Source organism: Macrotis lagotis, chromosome 3 (genome assembly GCF_037893015.1).
Source record: "Macrotis lagotis isolate mMagLag1 chromosome 3, bilby.v1.9.chrom.fasta, whole genome shotgun sequence".
Lineage (NCBI taxonomy): Eukaryota > Metazoa > Chordata > Mammalia > Peramelemorphia > Peramelidae > Macrotis > Macrotis lagotis.
In genome coordinates this window covers 287,038,098-287,057,705 of record NC_133660.1, presented here as the reverse complement: position 1 = coordinate 287,057,705, position 19,608 = coordinate 287,038,098, and the positions used below count along the sequence as shown (strand labels likewise).

Below are 19,608 nucleotides of genomic sequence, written 5' to 3'. Positions count from 1 at the left end.
GCCAAATCCTCTACCACATAAACTGGAGAGAATCAGCATCTTTGGGAGACACCAGGATGAGGGGAGACTGGGAAAGGCTGTCTGGAAGGAGACCTGAGGAGTGCCAAGTGGCCAGAAGGCTGAGCTGGACATCAGGAACCCTTAGGGTCCAATTCTGTCTTGGATCGTCAAGTTGGATGACCTTGGGCAAGTCACCTCATCTCTCCTGGCTTCAGATTCCTCAATTGTAAAATGAAGGGGAGAAGGAAAGCCTTGATAACCCAATGTCTCTTCCAGCTTGAAGTCCATGATCTTAGTCAGCCCTCTGTGGCTCCGCAGGAGCTCTCCAAGGTCTTCCTTGGCCTTCCTTGGCCAGCACCTCCCTGCTCCTCCTCTGATTGGAGAGGATATTATCTATGTGGTTAGTAAATATTAGTGTCAGATATCATATCTAGTTGCCAAGTCTTTCTAGCAGACCCTCCACGATCGGGGCTACCCTCCTTTTGCAAGTTTCTCTCATATTACTCTCCTCTATGCACTTTAATCTTATGGCCAAAGTGGGCAAACATCTGTTTACCACCTCCACGTCTTTATTTCCACTGTCCTTTATGTGTTCTTTGCCAGATAAATTCCTTATTACTATCGTTCAGTCATTTTTCAGTTGTATCTGACTCTTCATGATACCATTTGGGATTTTTTTGAGGGGGGGGGACAAAGATATTGCAGTAGTTTGCCATCCTCTAGCTCATTTTCTAGATGAAGAAACTGAGACAATTTGGTGTGTTATGGTATGCCCAAGGGGCAGCTAGGTGGCACAGTGGATAGAGCACCGGCCCTGGAGTCAGGAGGACCTGAGTTCACATCTCACCTCAGAGACTTAGTAATTACCTAGCTGTGTGATCTCGGGCAAGTAACACCATTGCTTTGCAAAAACTAAAAAAAAATGACTTGCTTAGGGGTCACACAGCTAGTAAGTATGTGAGGCCAGATTTAAACTTCAGAAGATGAGTCTTCCTGCCTCTAGGCTTGCTGCTTTATCCACAGGGCCACTTAACTGCTCTAGGATGCATTCTTTTTTGCTTGTCTTGCAAGGCAATGGGGTTAAATGACTTGCACAAGGTCACACAGTTGGGTAATTATTAAATGTCTGAGGCTGGATTTGAACTCAGGACCTTCTGACTCCAGGGCCGGTGCTCTATCCACTATGCACACCTAGCTGCCTGGATGAATTCTTATATATCCTTAAAGTGGATCTCAAATGCCAAGACCCACCATGAATAAAGACCTTCCACTTTGATGGCCTCCCTTGGCACTGTGTTGGCATATCTCCCATGTCCTTGGATTTCAACCAGCCTGTGATTGCACTGATGGATGGAACCCTCAATGAGGTACCAGTGGAGGTTGGCACCAGCTCTGCCATTGACACTCTTGGAGCATTGCCCATCACACTGAGGAGTGTTCAGGGTCACAGACTGTGTTTCAGGGACAGGATTTGACCCAGACTCACTTGGCCCTTGCAATGCTCTGCTCAGATCCTGTGATGTATTCTAGTTATGGTGTTTGTGCCATCTCTGGGCTTTCAGCAGCACAAGGAGCCTGGACTGAGGAAGCATCTCAATCAGCTCAGGTCCCGTCAGGATGGCAGTCTCACCCCAAATCTCTTCTGGGATCTGGACTCCCAACACATGATCATCAGAATGAATTAAAATGAGCAAATTAATAAAGATGAATAAATGAATGTGAATGTGTGTAAACGGGGAGGACCCATCCAAGACCCAAATGAGCTCCTGAGACAGAAGCACTGTGGGAAGCTGTCCTGGCTCTGACTTGAGATAATAAATTTAAAGGGCCATGCTAGCTTCAGCAGGCTAAAATAAAGGTCAGTTATGATTAGTATCACTGCGTTATTTCGGGCCTCAGAGAGAATTTCTTGAAACACAAAAGGGATAATCATGTCACTGTGTTATTATTTTGGGTCCCAGAAAGGGAGAAGTTCTTGAAGCACAAGAAGGACTATATAGCAATAACTCCTATCAACAAGGCCTTCCACCAGTCACAGGCTATTTCTTCAGATAGAAAGGGAAACTGAGGAACCATGACATTAGTGACTTGTCCAAGGTTATATCTTGGGATCATACTTGTTTTTTGTTTTGTTTTTGCAAGACTGTGGGGTTAAGTGATTTGCCTAAGGTCATACAGCTAGGCAATTATGAAGTGTCTGAGGCTGGATTTGATCTCGAGTCTTCCTGACTGCAGGACCAGAACCCTATCCACTGCTCCACCTTTTTCATTTATCATCTCTCTCTCCTCTCTCTCTCTCTCTCTCTCTCTCTCTCTCTCTCTCTCTCTCTCTCTCATCTATCTATCTCTTTTTTTCACTGTTCAACTTTTTTTTAGGTTTGTTTTTTTTGCAAGGCAATGGGGTTAAGTGGTTTGCCCAAGGCCACACAGCTAGGTAATCATTAAGTGTCTGAGGCTGGATTTGAACTCAGGGACTCCTGACTCCAGGGCCGGTGCTTTATCCACTGTGCCATCTAGCCGCCCCTCACTGTTCAATTATTGATGTGAGTTGAAACAACCAATTTAGACTGACCATCACAGATTAGGAGCGTCTCTAGTCCAACCCATACCCAGAGAGCAATTTCTGCTACTTCATGCTCAGGGAATGGTTGTCCAACCTTTGCTTGAAGCTGTCCAAGAAGGGGGAAATCCTCTGTCTCCAAAGGCAGTCTATTCTACTTTGTGGTTATTGTTAAATCCTTTTTCTGGGTGTAGCTGATTCTCTATGACCCCATGGGAGTGGTTTGCCTTGCCCTTCGACAGCTCATTTTATAAATGAGGAAACTGAGGCAAACAGAGTAAAGTGACTTGCCTAGGGTCCCATAGGAAGACTATGAGGCTGGATTTGAACTCACAAAGATGAGTGTTCTTGACTCCAGGCCCAGCATTTTATATTCTATGGCCCCAGAGGCCCACAGCTGACTCAAGGTGCGGAAGTAATGCTTCTTGACTGACTGCCCCATCCTAATGAGCTCGCAGTCCACTGAAACCCCTGGATCTTTTTCAAACTGTTGTCTCACTCTATCCCCCTCACCTTATGCTTGTGAAGTTGATATTTTGAATTCCAAGGGTAAGACTTTACCTTGCCTCAGAATGAGTTTCCCCTCATTAGATTCGGCTTGGTTCTCTGGCCCGCCAAGGTCCTTTTGTGTCCTGACTCTTTGTGGAGGGTGTCACTCATTCGTGCCGGCTCTGGGCCATTGCCCAGAGGAGCAGTCTCAGGGAGCCTTTAGAGCTTCCTGTCTGCAAGTGTAACAGAGGACGCGTCCACCAAATGTTTGTTGACTGGCCAACCAAAGGCAGCTTCAGACAGTGGCTGATCTTGGAGCCCTGAAGCTTCCATTCGACTCTGTCTGCTCCTGTAGAAGAACCAGGTCCTCTGATCTGAGCTGTGCAGTCAGCACTGCTCCTTATTGGCTGAGTGATCTTGGATAAGTCATTTCCTTACCTCTGGGCTTGGTTTCCACAACTGCAAAAGGAGGGGCCTGGACTCCAGGTCTTCCCTAGTCCCTCCCCACTCTAAAGGCTGGCCACTTTCTGCTTATTTTCATGCAGGTGCCCATGCCTCCTGTAAATGACTTTTATCTACCCATGTAGATAGGTGGATCACTGGGCCTAGAGGGCAAGACTGCTAGGCTTGGAGGCCAGAAAATCTAGGTTCAAGGAGACCAGCTGACCCTTCAGGTCCCTTCCAGTCCTCAATATTCAGTCCTAGGATCCCAGGTGTGCTTATGTCTCCTCCAGGCAACGAAGGCAGGGAAGTGGCCCTGTGCCAGCTCAGAACCAGGTACAAACATGACAAAGTTGACCGTTTTAGGCCTGACAATGAGGTGGGGGCCAAGAGGGGCAGGATTTCCAATCCTGAATGGTTAAAAGCCAGAAAAGACTTTTGGGAACGTCCAGGTCAACCTTGTCATTGGAGTCCAGAGGGGAGAGGCGACCAGCCCCAGGTGAGAAGCCTCAAAGCAGGGCTTGGCCCCAGGCCTCCCCAGGCAGGGTCTTCTTCCTTTCCTTCAGCCCTTTTCCAGCAAGGAAAATTAAGGCAGCCTTGGAAGGGTCTGGATGGGCTTGGAAAAATGGAGAGGAGCTACCTGTCTGCCTTTGCACCCCAGAGCTTGGTGAAGTACTGACGGCTGGCCACGAGGTGTCACCACACAGCCAAAAAGCACAGAGGGACTGGGAACGCGGTGTCCCCAGTGAGGGAGCCCAACGGGAGGGCCCCACAAGATCCCAGGAGAGTTTCTCAAGTGTCCTCTTTGGTCCAAGAGATCCCCAGCTTCGAGGAGAAGCTCTTCCTCTCTCTCAAAGAGATGACACTTAACCAGAGGAGGGAGAGGCTCTTTGTCCCCCAGCCCAGAGTCCTGACCCCATCTACCTCCTGGGGGGAGCAGCTGAGGGTGGGGAGGTGGGCTTCACTCTGAATCTGAGATCTGAAATGAGGACTGAGCTTGGGTAAAGGGGCTAAGGGGCAGGGAGAGACCCTCAGATCATCTAGTCCAATTGTCCTCATTTTACAGATGAGTAAACTGAGGCCCAGAGAGGAGAAGGGACTTGCCCAAGGCAAACAGAGAGCTGGGGCTTGGAGCCTGTAAGTCCAGACTGCTTTCCAGTCCATTAACCAATCACCATTCACTTATTAAGAGCCTATTATGGGTCAGGCAGCTCAACTTACCAGAAACGAGGGAACTTCCCGTCTCTGCTCAAAGGAAATTTATTTTCTACAAACTTGTGTGAGTCTGTACAACATAAATTACAAGCACCCTTTTGGGAAGGCTGAGGAGGGGCAGGGGCCGCAAAGGCTCATGGGCTCCTACTGGTTCCTGGGCTTCTTTGCTTGGCTAATCTGATCTTACCGGACTATTTTAACTTTCACTCATATTAGTTCTCTTTGCACTTTTTCAGTGTCAAAGTGGAATAGCTGCTTTGCATTTTCCCAACCTTTGTGTTTTTGCTGCCTAAGATCCCCTCTCTCTTTCTTTGTAGAATTGCTACCCCTCCCTCATTTAAGCCCACCTCAAAGAGAATCTCCTTCAGGAGTCTTTTATTCCTCTCTAAAAACTTAATGTATTATTACTGTTATTATTAATTATAATAATAATTATTATTATTATAATTCTTATTAGGAAGAAGCCCTTGTATTGATCTGACAAACACCTAGGCAGATAGGAGGCTCCCTGGCCCCTCTGGGCAGCCCACCTCCTGCCCGTCTCCATCTCTCCATTCTCTGTCTGTACACTGGACCCTAGGGGAGACTGATTCCAGAGGTGTTTGGAAGCTGGTTGCTAAGATTCTGTTGCCAAGCAATGCATTGTTGCTGTTCTAAGGCAGCCTGGCACCTCCCCTGAGGAAGGCCAGCCAGTTGGTTGCAGCTTCTGCTCAAGTCAGTTCCTTCCCCTGAGGATCCTGCTCCTCTGGGGAGTCCTTTTCCCTGTCAGGGCCACGAGGGCACAGGTAAGACGATGGGGGCTGGGCACCACCTCCCAGGGAGCATCGCTATGGATGAGAAGCAGATGCCCGAGGGAAGATGGGAGAAGGAAAAGGAGGACTAGGGGACTGATCAGAGAGACCAGAAAAGGGCATTCTAGTCCATGAGTCCCGGGAAGACAGGCCGCTCCCCCTTTCATTCACCTGCTCATTGGATTCAAAATCCTCGAACGATCTGGGGCTCTGGGCTGGGCTGTCCTGGGATGGCTGCAAAGATGGAGAAGAGCCAGGTCCGCCCCTCAAGGAAGGTCCAACCCAGCAAGCAGGGCATGAAGAGACATGTACCCAAAACAGAGTGTGGAAGAAAGAGAATAACAGGAATTGTAGAACCCTGGGAGACTGGAGTCATGACCGCCACCTTGGAGACCTGGGTCCAAATACCCCCTTACCAGTTCTCTTGACTACGGGCAAGTTTATCTTTCCTCTCTGAGGGTGAGTTCCCTCCCTTGTCAGGTAGAGAGAAGACCACCTGGGTTTCCTAAATGGGCAGTCATGAGGGGGCTACTTCACCAGGTTCTCTAGAAAAGGACTAGGCACTCTCAAAGTCACCACTAGTCACACGTGCTCTCTGTTTCTATCTCTGACTCCGTCTCTACCTCAATCTTTCTGTCTCTTCTCTGTGTCTCTGTCTATCTCTGTGTCATCTCTGTCTCTCTTTCTCTCTGATGCTGTCTTTGTCTCTCTGACTCTGTCTCTGTCTCTATCTATCTCTTCTCTGTGTCGCTGTTTCTCTCTGTCTCTGTCTAGTCTCTATCGCTCTCTTTTTCTTTCTGACTTGGATTCTGCCTCTGTCGTTCTGACATTGTCTCTCTGCCTTTCTGTCTCTCTGTCCCTATGCCTTAATCATACAAAGTCAGCGTTGACTGTGAATATCTGTTATATGTCTCTCCTTGCCTTTCCTAGGTGGTCCTCGTGCCTAGTTCCTGCTGCCACCATGATGGGCAAACTGCCCCTGGGTGTTGTTTCCCCATATGTGAAGATGAGTTCAGGGGGCTGTGCAGATCCCCTGAAATTCTATGCCACCAGCTATTGCACATCCTACAGTAAGAGACCCTCTCTCTAAACTCTCTGAAGCCACCATCCCCTCCCTTCCCCCCTCCCGGGACTCAGGTCTGGAAACAGACTTCTTGATGAGGGGGTTGGAAAGTTGGCCATTGCCACCCCCATCCTGTCCTATTGCCTCACTGCCCCCATCATCAGAACCTTGGTTGTAGAGAGGCACCAGCATCACCCAAACCCTAACCCTCTGAGACGTGGAGCAGCGATGTGTGGCAAAGTAGTAAGGGATATGGCATCAGAGCACAGGTCCCAGTCCTGGCTCTTGTCAGTTACTGTGGAGTAACTGGGAGTAACTGGGGGTAGGTCACTGGGTCTCTCTGGGCTCTTAACCCCTACCCAACACTAATATGGGCATATTTGAGAGCGGGAAGGGCTAAAACAGTCCTGTCTTTGTGAGCCCCGCACATGGGTTCCAAAGCCTCTCACCTCATCATACTGATGGAGTGGCTCACTTGGACCCTCTGACCCTCATCACTTCCATCCATGGCTGCCATGTCACCATGACTGCTCACAGGAGCTTGGAGGGGCTGAACCTTCATGGACCTTGCCCATGATGGTCACATTCAGAACTTCAAGAAACAAGATCACATTCACACCAAAATAAATGCAAAGTTTATTTTTTAAATAGTTTGTTGATAGCTTTTGTTTTTATACCATTTATATCTTCCCTTATAACCCTTCCCACTCCCCGAGAACTATCCCTTATAACAAAGAAGAAAAAGGAGGGGGGAAAAATCAATTCAGCAAAACTAATCATCAAATTGATCAATACAGAATCATCTGCAGCATTCCATATCCAGTCCTTTCTCTGCAAATAAAGGGGGGACCTTCTAGGGTTTATTGAATGATGTTCCAATTGAGTGGGCAAAGTCACTCATACAAGTATCATTTCAATTCTTCTGACCACATTGGGATTTTATTGGCAGAGATCCTGGAGGGGTTTGCCATTTTCTTCTCCATCTCATTTTGTAGATGAGGAAACTGAGGCAGACAATCCTAAGTGACTTGCCAAGGGCCAGCTAATAAGTGTCTGAGGCCAGATTTGAATTTCCCGACTCCAGGCCTGGCACTCTGCACTATGATGACCCCCTAGAGTCTCATACATGTGGAGTACAAGAAACCATAGACTTGTTGTCTTCATTGCCGTGCTCTGGGTCACTGTCTGTGTGACCTGAGAAAATAAAACTATACATGCTACGGTTCCCCCTAAGGATGGATTCTGGTCAGTCGAGGAGAGCCTAAGGCAAGGGAGGCCCCAGTCAACATACGATCTTGAGCCCCCTCTTTCTCATGAGGTGGACTGAGATGCTAATCTTGACTTGGTCCTATTCGATTAACCTTGGGTTGACAGAATGCATTTGAAGTTGGGCAGCATGAATAGCCTCTCCTGCCCCAAGAAAAGGCTTTGCCCTAGTCTCCATTGGCTCCCTAATCCTGTCCAGTGATCTTATCACACCCTCTATCTCAGTGACACCCAGACCCTGACCCAGACCAGAGAGCCACTTAATCTCTGGGTCGTGGGCTTCTTCTTCCTCCATCCTGGTGCCTCCAAACAATAATGATCCTTTCTCTCTGGCAGGCCGGGAGGGTTTCAAGCCTCAGGTCAGTCAGCACAGGGGTACTGGATACCAGTCGAATTACCGACCCATGGTCTATTACCAGCCCAGCTTGGACACCCTGGATAATCCTGTTATAGGGTAGGTAGGCCCTTCAGCTCCCCCTCTTTCTTCTTTCCTCTCTGCTTTAGGGACCAGAGTTCAGATGCTGATGCTCTGACTTGTTAGCTTATGTGACATTAGGAATTCTGAGCATAGATTTCCCTGTTTGTAAATTAAGAGCTTAGACTCAATAACCCCTCAAAATCTTTTGACTCAAAGTCCTCTAAAACTGGGCTCATTAGATTGGAAACTCCTTGAGGGCAGGGAATATCTTTTGCCTCTTTTTATATATTCAGTGCATAACATAAGAGTGTGGCACATATAGTAGGTACTGAATAGATGTTGATTGATTGATGAGTTAGGATCTACCTCTGATGCTCTCATTAATTAGATGACTATGGACAATCCCCTTCCTCTGTAAATTTCCAGTTCCTCCGCTGGGATATGGGGAGAATAGCACCCAGGGGGCTCATTTAGCTTCCAGGACAGAATGGATAGAGCACAGACTTGAAAGCATTTTGTGACTATTTCGGCCATGATGATACTCAGGCCCTGTGGTCCTCAGCCCATCAATAGACATTCTAGTGTCTTCTATAGTTGGAGTAGAGACTTGCCTCTTGGGATCCAGAGAGGCATCAGACTGGGGAATGGGTTCAAGAGTAGAGATGTTATCTCTTCTGGCCTGAAGGGAGCATCCTCCTTGCCTTCTTTTTGCCATATCTACTCAAACTGAGCAGTTACCCCACTTCCAGGGTAAGGCCCACACCTTTGAGACAGACTGGACATCTCACCTTCCCCCAAGGTCAACTTATTGTAGGTCATTTATAGAGGAAGTGGGGGAAGGGGGGGGTCTATTATGGAGGGCTTAGGCCAGGGCTGTAGAGGGCAATCCAAGAGTCCAGAATGCCCATGTTGCCCATTGCCCCAGGGGACCAATGCTGGGATGTCCCCGACATTCATGTGAACCAACTCATTCTTTTCAACCCCTGGGGTTCTCCATCCCTTGTTTCTCATTCATAATCTCTAACCAGCTCTCCAATCCTTTTTCTACCCCACCTCAGAGACCAAATTAAGGATAATGCTCAGTCAGTCTTTACTGAGGGCTATCGCTCAATGGAGTTGCCTGATGGCAGGTGTCCGCTGCCCAGGAATGTGTACCAACCTGGCTCTACCTTTGGTCGTGATAATACCTACTCTTGTCCCTCTTCCAAAGAGGTGAGTGCTCTGAGGTCCCTCACAATTTTTACATTTTTAATCAAAGTTTTAAGTTATTTAGCATTTTATTTCATTTATTTTAAATTTTTCTTAGTATTTTATTTTTGCTGTTTCATGTGATTTTTAACATGTGTTTCTAAAACTTTGAGTTCCAAGATCTCTTCCTTCCTTCCCAACCTCCACCCCCATGGAGAAGACAAGCAATTCAATAATGATTATTGCATTACCAAGGATTTATTGAGCCCCTACTACTGGAGACATCAAGAGAGAACAGACCCTACTCTTAAGGAGATAACATTCTATTAGGAGGAAACTATAAGCAAGTAAAAATAGATACACAGAAATTTGTTAACAACATAGGAAGAATTCTAGAGGGCACAAGAGAAAAAAAAAAGATGGGGCTGATGGGTATGAGGTATGGGGAACATGGAGTGTTGCTTGGGGATAAAGTTCAAGCCTAGACAGAGATCTGTGTACACTGGCCAGTCTTGAAGGCTAGAGATCCCAAGGGACATTCTAGGGGATCAAGATGACTTGTTTGGCTAATCAGAGGATCCAAGCCCCCTCCCCAAACTGTCCTCTTTCCTCAGCTTCTCTCCTCCACAAGGAATCTAGAAGCCTGAAGAGTTCTGGGATCAGAACTGGAAGGGACCTGTGGGCTCTAGGCCAATTCTCAATTTTATTTTTTATTTTATTTTTTCCAATTATATGTAAAGAGAGTTTTCACCATTCATTTCTTGTCAGGTTGTGAGTTCCATGTTTTCCCTCCTTCCTTTTCCATCTCCCCATCCCCATGACAGTGAGTAATCTGATGCAGGCTACAATCATGTCCAACATTTCCATTTTAGTCATGTTCCCACAGTCTATAGATTGGGAAAGTGGGGTTCGCCAGATGGGAGATCCCAGGCTAGCTGTAAGTTTTGCTCCTCTCTGGGGATAACTGCTGGGTTTGCTGCCTCCCAGGTCAAGAGAGTTCATTTCAACACCCAGGATCATGGTGCACAGGCCATCACAGGACTTGAACCCAAGACTGTGCCAATTCTTCACCAGTCTATGGGCAAGGGAGCTCCTGACTTGGAGAATTATCGATATGTGAGTTTGGTGCTGGGGGCTGCTGGCTGTTGTCTTGTAGGAGATGAGTGGGACCAGGAGAAGACCCTTTGGACTGGTGGGTGTCAGAGGGTCACACCTTGAGGTGTGGTCAACTTCTCCTGGGTCCTCATAGAAAAGGAAAAAGGGTGACCCTCATAAGGAATACAGACCATGAGGTAGTGTCATGAATACAAGAGCTGCAAATTCAAACCCTGTCAGAAAATTCTGAGCCATCTAGTCTGGATCAAGTCCCTTCCCTTCTTCAAAGCCTCAGTTTCTTTATCTGTAATAATAATACCTCCCAATGTGGTTGTGAGGATTAAATGAGATCATATATGGAAGCCATGATATAAATGCTCACCATTTTTATTAATAACGAAGAGGAAAAGGCAGCTAGCTTTTCTAGGACTTAAAAGATCTCTTAGGGTGTTTCTCAAAGATTTAGACTGGATTTCAGAGGATCTGGGTTTGAGTGGCCCTTTAACTCCCTCTGGCCTCTGTAAAAGAAGGAGGTTATTTAGATTCAGTGATCAGGAACATTCTGGCCATCTTTATAGTCAGATCTATGGACTAGACCAGCTACCAAAGGACGCTTCAACTAAATCAAATTGATAAGGTTACAAGTCATTACCAATTGATAAATGGTCAAAAGATATGAGCAGACAATTTTCTTTTTTTATTTATTCATTTAGTACTTTATTTTTCCCCATGCAAAAACAAATTTTGAATACCAAATTCTTACCACCCCTCCTTCCCCAATCCCCTTACCAAGAAGTCAAGCAATTTGACAGATTATCCATGAGTACTCAGTCATGCAAAACATTTCTATAATAAATATTCTATGAAAGAAAACAGAATTCATCCCCCCCCAAAGAAAACTCAAGAAAAATAAAGTTTTAAAAAGTATATTTCAGACAGAACTAGTTCTTTCTCTGGGGATGGATAGCATTCTTCATCATAAGTCCTTGAGAGTTGTCATAGATCATTATATTGCTGAGAATAGCTAAGTCATTCACAGTTGACCATCTTTCAATATTCCTGTACTTTGTACATTGAACATTTCACTTTGCAATATCAGCTCATGTGAGTCTTTCCAGGTTTTACTGAGAGAATCCTGTTCATCACTTCTTATAGCACAATAGTATTCCCATCATAATCAAATCTCACAATTTATTCAGACATTCCCCAATAGATGGGTATCTATTTCCAATTCTAGTCATGGGAAAAGAACTGTCAAGTCCTTTTCCTTTATTTAATTTAATGTTTTTATGTCTTTTGAGATATACATCTAACTAGTTGGTATTGCTGGATCAAAGGGTAGGCATGGTTTTATAGCCCTTTGGATATAGTTTCAAATTACCTTATATAATGGGTGAATTAGTTCACAACTCCAATTAATATCTAATTTGCTTCCCTCGTATCCCACTCCAATATTTGTCATTTTCTTATTTTGTTCTGTTAGCCGACGTAGTAGATGTGAGGTAGTATCAAGGTGCATTTAAATCATTTTCCCCCATGGGATCATAAAGCCAAGCAGACAATTTTCAAACAGAGATTAAAGTTATATGTAATCATAGGAAAAAAGTTCCAACTCATTCTTGATTAGAAAAATACAAATGGAAGATTCTAGGATCCTGGGATGCTGGGGACAGAGTAACTAGGCCCTGGAAACTCCTACCTCTATGTTGGGAAAGGATAGATTAGACTGTTCTCCCATTCTTCCCAGCCAGCTATCCCAGTGGGAAAGAAAGACCAGGAAGACTAGTGATTGATAGACACTTAATAGGGACCCCTTCCAGGATTACCACTGTCTCCATAGAAAATTTACCCCCCCCCAACAAAGAAATGGACCCATAGTGGTGCAGTTTTGGGGAACTGTAGCATCTGGGGGAATGGGGCTGGTTTGAGGTTCCCTAGATCAGGACTCCCCACCCAGCCATCTGGAATCAGGACCTCCCCCTCCTTCTTTTTCCTCCTTTGGTGCTTCAGGGTCCCAGATTTATGAGCTCTGAATATGCTTCCAGATATCGCCATGAAAACTCAGACCAGCCAGGTACACCTCCCTGGAGATCCAGCCTCCCCCTATCCCCAGAACTCAACAGCCCCAGCTCAGGGCTCCTTGCCGCCCTCCCCACTATCCATCCCATCCATCCATCCATCCTAGAAATTAGCCCAAGCAGTGGGTGCCTGCCGTGGGGGTGTACAGGTGAACTCTGGGCTCCCAATGGCTTGGGGTGTTATAAAAGGGAATCCTCACACAAAGGCTCAGCCATGAATCCTGGTGCTGCTTGGACCCCTCTTCCCAAGAATACCAATAGAGGGATTTGAACCCTCACTCAGCTAAGAGAGTAGAGGCTCCTGAGTCAGGAGAAGAGGGAAAAGGAAAACTTTGGAGCAATGCTGCTTCCCCAAAGAAAGACTGGCATAGATGACATATAGACCCCCTTTCCCCATCCTTTAGAGCATGGGATTTGCCTTAGTGGGGGTAGGGAGACACCCAGAGATAGAGTTATTCTTGGCCATTGACTGCTGACCTCCCACTGGTGCCCTCCCAGTGCCCCTGGGGTGTTGGGCAAACCCATGCCATGTGAGTCCTTTCCAGATATACTCCAGAAGAAGACAATTGGTGCCAAAGAGGAGACTGGCTTTACAGAAGAGTCCATCAAGAATCCCCTAGCCTATCAACCCCTTCCTGGAGATCCTGTGAGTTATTACAGACCACTTCACCCAGTCCCTTCTCCAGCCCCCATTAGTGCCCCCACTCTCAGAGGCACCTTCCCTGGCATGGGTTACTCCTTCCCCTCTCTCTCACTCTTCCCTCCAGACCAGGTATCTGTCCTTCCCCAAAGAGGATAAGCCTTTACCCTTCTCTGCCCTAAACCTCCCCTCCTCATCTAATCCAACACCTAATTCAATTGTTCAAGTCTCATTGCAGCAGTGGAGAGGGGAAGGGATTCAATCCTTCCCCTCTGTGGGACTCTTTCATATCCTTGGGATGTGGGGCTGGATGGTGTCTAACATTCCTTCCAATCGACATGGATTGAGTCTGAGACCATCAGCTGAGAGCCCCACTTCTTGACTAAAGCAAAACTATCAAAAAAAAAACCCCAGGGCCCTCCCCAAATGGCCACAGGAGAACCAGCAACAGACAAAACCTGCTCATGATCAAATAGCTAGGCAAAAACAGTCTAGGCCCCAGAATTTCACTTCTGACCCCTCTCTGCCTTTACTGCCACCCCGGTTCTGCCTGCCTCCAAGGCCTAGCCCTGGGATGCCCCTTCCATAGACCTCTCCTCCAGGATTACTTTCCAGCCTTGCACTTACATTTCTTTATTACTTTGGTGGGTTATTTGTGTCCATGTCCTCCCCACCTCGCTATTAATGTGCAAACTCCTTGAGGACAGGATGACCTGTGGGACTATTTGGGCCCCTGACCCTGATCAAAAAAGAAGTGATAATTGCTTTGGACCAGAATGGACAAGGCACAGTGCTAGATTCTTCCAGGAAGAATCTAGGGGGTGGGGGAGAAGGAGTCCCAGGCCCTGCCCTCAATGAGCTTACAGTCTAGGCTAGAGAGTGATGAGTTGATGTCCCAGCTGCTTCTCTCTGGGTTTCTCTTTCAGATGCCTCCTCCCAGTAGAAGCACCACCAGGTCAGATTATGGCCCCCTGGCCAGCCTACAAGTAAGAAGGGATGGGAAAGGGGAGGAAGGAGAGGGAAAGTGGGGGTGGGAGAAGGAGGGTGGCTGGATGAGAGGATGAGGGAGGGAAGGAGACCACGGGAAGCGACTTGGGAATTTATCCCTTTGTAAGGGCAAAGCATGGAGGAGTTGGGGAGGGAGGATGACATGAAGTTCTGAGATGACCCTATGGGGATGTCCTTATAATGTTTGCAGAGGGAGGGCAAGGGGTGCTGTAGTTCTCCATGTTTCTGGTCTTTCCTCTTTCTCTAGGGGGATGAATATTTACCCGTGCTGGCCAAAGGTTCTGAGAGAGAGTCTGGTTTCAGCCGACAGAAAGAGAAGGTCCACCCCCCCATTAAGCAGCCCCTGGGACCTGGTCTGAGGCTTGTCTTTCACTGATCTCTCCCTGTCTGCCTTTCTTGAGTCTTATCAACACAGCTTACCATCTCCCGTCCCTGCCTATCTTCCTGCCTTTCCCTTGCCCCTTCTTCCGACTTCCAGGTCAGCTAGGTGGTACCATGGACAGATCCATGAGCTTGGAGTCTGCCGTAGACCTGAGCTCCAATCTGACCTCAAACATTCACTAGCTCTATGGTTCTGGGCAAGAACCTAAATCTCAATTTTCTCTTCCCTAAAATGGTGGCAATACATAGCTACTCTCTCTCTCTCTCTCTCTCTCTCTCTCTCTCTCTCTCTCTCTCTGTGTTTTTCTATCTCCATCCATCCCTTCCTCCCTCCCTCCATCACTTCCAATCCATCCCTTCCATCCCGTGCATCCCATCCATTTCATCCATTCATCCACCCATCTCTGTCTGTCTTCCCTTCCCTCCCTGTCCTCCAGAAGAGCCTCTCCCCATATCTGGCTCACACCTGGTCACCTCCCTTACACTCTCATCCTCTTTCCCTGACCTGCAGATCCAGCCTCCAAATATCTCTGAGCCTAGTGCCCTGAGTCACCGCCAGTACCAGGCCATGCAGTGGGCACCCCAGACCAACAATGCCATGCTGGGACGGGAGACTCTGGGGGCCAAGGTGAGTGCTCCTCTGTTTCTAGACCCTTCTCTGTCTAATTGGCCCCCTTCCCCATGCTCCTTGATCACTATTAGCACCCCCCCCCCACCCCACAGGAGCCCTCCGGTTTCACCACCAACAATCCTGGCTATACCCGACCACTTCCTGATCCTGATCAGAGGTTTCTGACAACCTACAACCAAAGGTGAGCTAGTTCCCCTTCAGGTAAGTGGAGAATGTCCCTGAGAGTCTGCCCCTGCCCCTCTAGAGCCAAGATAAATGCCAGTCCTCCTTAATGCTTTGTTTCTCCAAGGGCAGAGTTTGGAGCAGGTATGGACTTCATCTATTGGGTGGAGAGCTTGGGCTCATTGTCTCAAGTAGCATCTCTGGACCAGAGACTGAATGGATGTCTCTTTCCTTCCCTAAGCTTGAGAAGCCAGAGATAGCACCCTCTCTTCCTCCTATACTCCCCATCCCTGGCAATTCCTGTGTCTCCATTGCCAGTGGGAGAATGATAAAGGCCCCTCTGGTTCCATTATGGAGAAAGACCTCTGAACTGATATTGAGATCTGAGTTCTAGTTCTGATTGGCCTTCTAAAGTGCTGTGTGACTCAAGTCTGCTCATCTCATTTTTCACTCCCATCAAACAAAGGGGATTCTAGAGATTCTCAACACTTCCCAGCTGGAATTGTCCCAGACAGAATCAGAAGCTTGATCTAGGAGGTCTTCACTATTACCTTTTGGTTGGGTCCTTTCCATTTGCCTGGCCTCAGGAAGCCTGGGCCCTAAGCTCTAACCCAGGAGTCAGGATCTCCCCAAGTGGTAAAGTGCTGGGAAGAAATAATAGCCTCTGAGACACTGCCTGCTCCAGCCCCCTCCCCATCCCTTTGCTCCCTGCTCCAAGATCACCCCACCTTCTCCAGAGGGCTGTGAGACATTCTGACTTGCCCCTCAAGAGGCTCCTCTTCTCCCTCCTCCCATCCGCCACTCCTGTACCCCACTATGTTGCAGGCCAAAGATGAACTTCCTCTTTATTGGTCTGTTCCTGCAGATACTTTGAGAATATTCCGAAGGGTCTGGACCGGGAGGGTTGGACTCGAGGAGGAATCCAGCCCCAGCAGCCCGGAGGCTATGGGGCTAATAACCCCATCACCCAGCATAACATGGAGACTTACCATAACCCCACAGAAACCATTCGAAGATCTCACCCCCATGTGGGCAGGTTGGTGCCTCCAGGCTGGTCCAGGCCTCAACTTGTCTATTTTCTATATTTGTCTCAACCCTATCTGTCTTCTGACTTCTGACCTTGCTCCCAAGTTTCCTCCTGTGAAGGGCTGTCTTCCTATGTCTGCTCACCTCTCCCTCTGGCCCATTTGGAGTGAGAAGGCCTACCTTTGAATCCCAAATATGTCATTCATTTCCTATGGGGTGTCACATTCTCTCTCTCTGGACCTCAGTTTCTTTAACTGTAAAATGAGGGGGTTGGACTCTCCAGTCTCTGAGGTCTCTTCCAGCTCTAGTCTGGGCTCCTCCCCACCTTGGCTTCCTGGGATTTCTCTTTCCATGCAGAACTCTGACAGCTATGGATCCTTTCTACAGAGACACCCCTCCCAGCCAAAGCTTTTCTTCCCTGAATGTGTCCTCCTGAGATGGTAAGGGAGCCTGGGCAAAGGGGAGCTAGGGTCAGGTGTCTTTTGAAGAGGGGCTAGAAAGAGGAAGCCTCAGGAGAAAGGGGGGTTCAGGAGGTGTATTCTGTTCCTAGCCATCCTCTCTCTGTTCCCACAGGTCATACCCAGCTCAGACAGAAGATGGGCAAATGGCTCCCTCCTCAGTCTTCTACAGGGGCCCTTACCTGCTACTTTTCTAAGGAAATAAAGAGATGATGTTCCACTGAGAGGAGTGTTGAATGAGTGGCAAAGACAGAGACAGAGAGCCTTAGAGAGAGAGGAAGGGTTGCGGGGAGAGACAAGACAAGGGAGGGAGGCAGGGAGGAAGGGATAGAAGAGAAAGAAATAAAAGGAGGGATGGGGAAAGAGATGGAAAGGAGAGGGAGGGAGAGAAAGAAAGAAGAGGGATAGAAGAGATAGAAATGAAAGAGATGGGAGGGAGGGAGGAAGAGAGAGACAAGGGAGGGAGGTGGGGGAAGGGATAGAAGAGAAAGAAATGAAAGGGAGAGGGAAAGATGAAAAGAGGGAGAGGGAGGGAGAGATGAGAGAAATGAAAGGGGAGATGGGAGGGAAAGGGAGAGAGACAAGGAAGGGATAGAAAAGAAAATGAAAGGGATAGGGAGAGATGAAAAGAGGAGAGGGAGGGAAAGACAAAGAAGAGGGATAGGAGAGATAGGAATGAGAGAGATGGGAGGGAGGGATAAAAGAGATAGAAATGAAGGGAGAGATGGAGGGAGAAGAAGAGAGGGTGGGAGAGAGTGCTAGAGTGAGAGAGAAACAGAGACAGGCACAGAAATGGAGACCTGGGAGTGGTGGAGGGAGGCACAGACAGAAAGACATCCCCAGGGTCACAGAACTGAAAAACGTTCAAGCTATGTGACCTTGAACATAGGGAGCCTAGAGGATTAGTACTGGGAGATGGCATCTAGTCCAGTGTGCCACTCCCGACCCAAGAGGAGACAGTGCCTTAGCCAAGTCAAGATGGCAAGTCAATGACAGTCAGTCACAGCTGGCATCCTGGTTTGTGGAAACTGCAAAACCACCAAAGGGTTTTGGCCTACACTGGAACACAAGGGACTTGCCACGGTGTAAAACAAATACCTACAGACTGTGGATAGTAGAGTACTAGGGCTGCTGCTGCTCCTCCTCCTCCTCCTCCTCTTCCTCTTCTCCCTCTCCTTTTTCTCCTCCTCCTCCCCCGACTCCTCAGCAAACAACAGCATCTCACAACAACACTGGGAAGTAAGTGGTGTCATTATCCTCACTTTATAGATGAGGAAACCAAAGTAGCCAGAGGTTGTGACCAGCCCAAGGTCTCCCAGCTAGAAGTGTGAGTTGCCTGTGTTGCTCACTCCTTGTCCCAACTCTGCTTGCTGCTGGATCTGGAGCCCAAGGCCTTCAGTTCTGGTTCTCCTGCTTTGCTCCCCATGAATTCTTAGGAAAGTGACTCTGGACCTTCATTGTCTCATCTATAAGAGGAGGTGGGGGTTGGAACATTCATCCTCTTTCAGCTCTAAGGCTGTTATGCCATGATCTCAGTAGCATTTATATACTGATCCTTATGTGAACTGAGGAGCAAGCCCCTTCCACTTCTCCTAGGCCCCAGTTTTCTCCTCTGTGAAGTGGGCAGATTGGACTTGATGATCTCCAGTTTTGATCCTTGTGCTAGCTCAGACTAGATGATTTTTTTGCAAGGCACTGGGGTTAAGGGGCTTGCCCAGGGCCACATAGCTAGGGAATTGTCTGAGGCTGGATTTGAACTCAGGGACTCCTGACTCCAGGGTCAGTGCTCTTTACACTGCACTACCTGGCTGCCCCTAGCTCTCTTATTCTTGCAGACAGCCAGAGCATGGGAATCTCACCACCATACAGGGTGCCAGTGCTTCAAGGGCCTGAGCCAGCCATCTCCTCCTTAGGTGGTGTCTTCCCCTTGAGCATCCTTGGACAGGTGGTCAGGAGCTTACAGTGGAGAGAACTGAGGATAGTGATTCCAGGGAAGGGCTAAATGTTCATTATACCCCCAGGCTACAAGCCCCCCCCCACTGCCCAGGCTGCCATCCCACCTGGAACATCAGAAGGTGTTGGATTGGAGGGAGGAAGAAAGCAGGAAGTGTCAGAGGGAATGAACTGGGGAATGCCTACACTTGTCAAGGAGTTCTGATCTCCAGAAGCCAGATGGTGGTGCCATCTCACTGCCCTTCTAGGTTTCTGGCCCCTTGTCCCAGCACTCCCCAGCACCCAAAGGAAAGCATGAGCTTACATCACTAGAAAGAGGTCAGCCAGACTGCAGGAAATGAGAAAGAACCCCATTGGACCAAGAATGACTGGACAAAATGGGGCAAAGACAAAGGGAAATTCTGGAAAGCCTTTAACACCAACTAGCCTAGTCTTATTGTTTCCACAAATCAGCTTCAACAAAAATGTATTGTATAGGCTGTACCAGGGCCCAAGTGGGGCCACAGACAAGTAGACTCTTGTACCCTTCCCAGTAAGTAACACTTGACTGATTTGATAATTAGAGAGAGAGAGAGAGAGAACAGAGAATAGCCACAAAGAATTTCCATGAAGGTCAAGGTGGGGGCTTGGTAGAAGTCTTTGCCCAGGCTGGTCCTAGAGAAATGGGGCCTGTTGGAGAGACTGGTCCTCAGCCAGGCCAGTTCTGCCCCCGAACTCCCTCTGATGTGGAGTGTTTTCTCCCAGG

The 19,608-nt window shown here is 48.0% G+C and overlaps 1 protein-coding gene across 2 annotated transcripts; it reads left to right on the top strand.

Moving 5' to 3' along the window:
- Positions 1–5,351: 5,351 nt before the first annotated feature.
- Positions 5,352–17,134, top strand: SAXO4 (stabilizer of axonemal microtubules 4). Of its 2 annotated transcripts, none has more exons than XM_074231333.1 (14): positions 5,352–5,490; positions 6,427–6,566; positions 8,162–8,279; positions 9,302–9,455; positions 10,419–10,547; positions 12,537–12,600; positions 13,150–13,250; positions 14,171–14,230; positions 14,500–14,571; positions 15,145–15,261; positions 15,357–15,445; positions 16,292–16,462; positions 16,810–16,892; positions 17,026–17,134. In XM_074231333.1, the coding sequence occupies exons 2-13, from the start codon at positions 6,458–6,460 to the stop codon at positions 16,886–16,888; spliced, it is 1,263 nt and encodes a 420-aa protein (XP_074087434.1). In that variant the 5' UTR covers positions 5,352–5,490; positions 6,427–6,457; the 3' UTR covers positions 16,889–16,892; positions 17,026–17,134. The 2 variants fall into 2 exon arrangements, with proteins under 2 accessions (XP_074087434.1, XP_074087435.1); XM_074231334.1 differs by lacking the exon at positions 5,352–5,490 and adding an exon at positions 5,515–5,955.
- Positions 17,135–19,608: the final 2,474 nt, after the last annotated feature.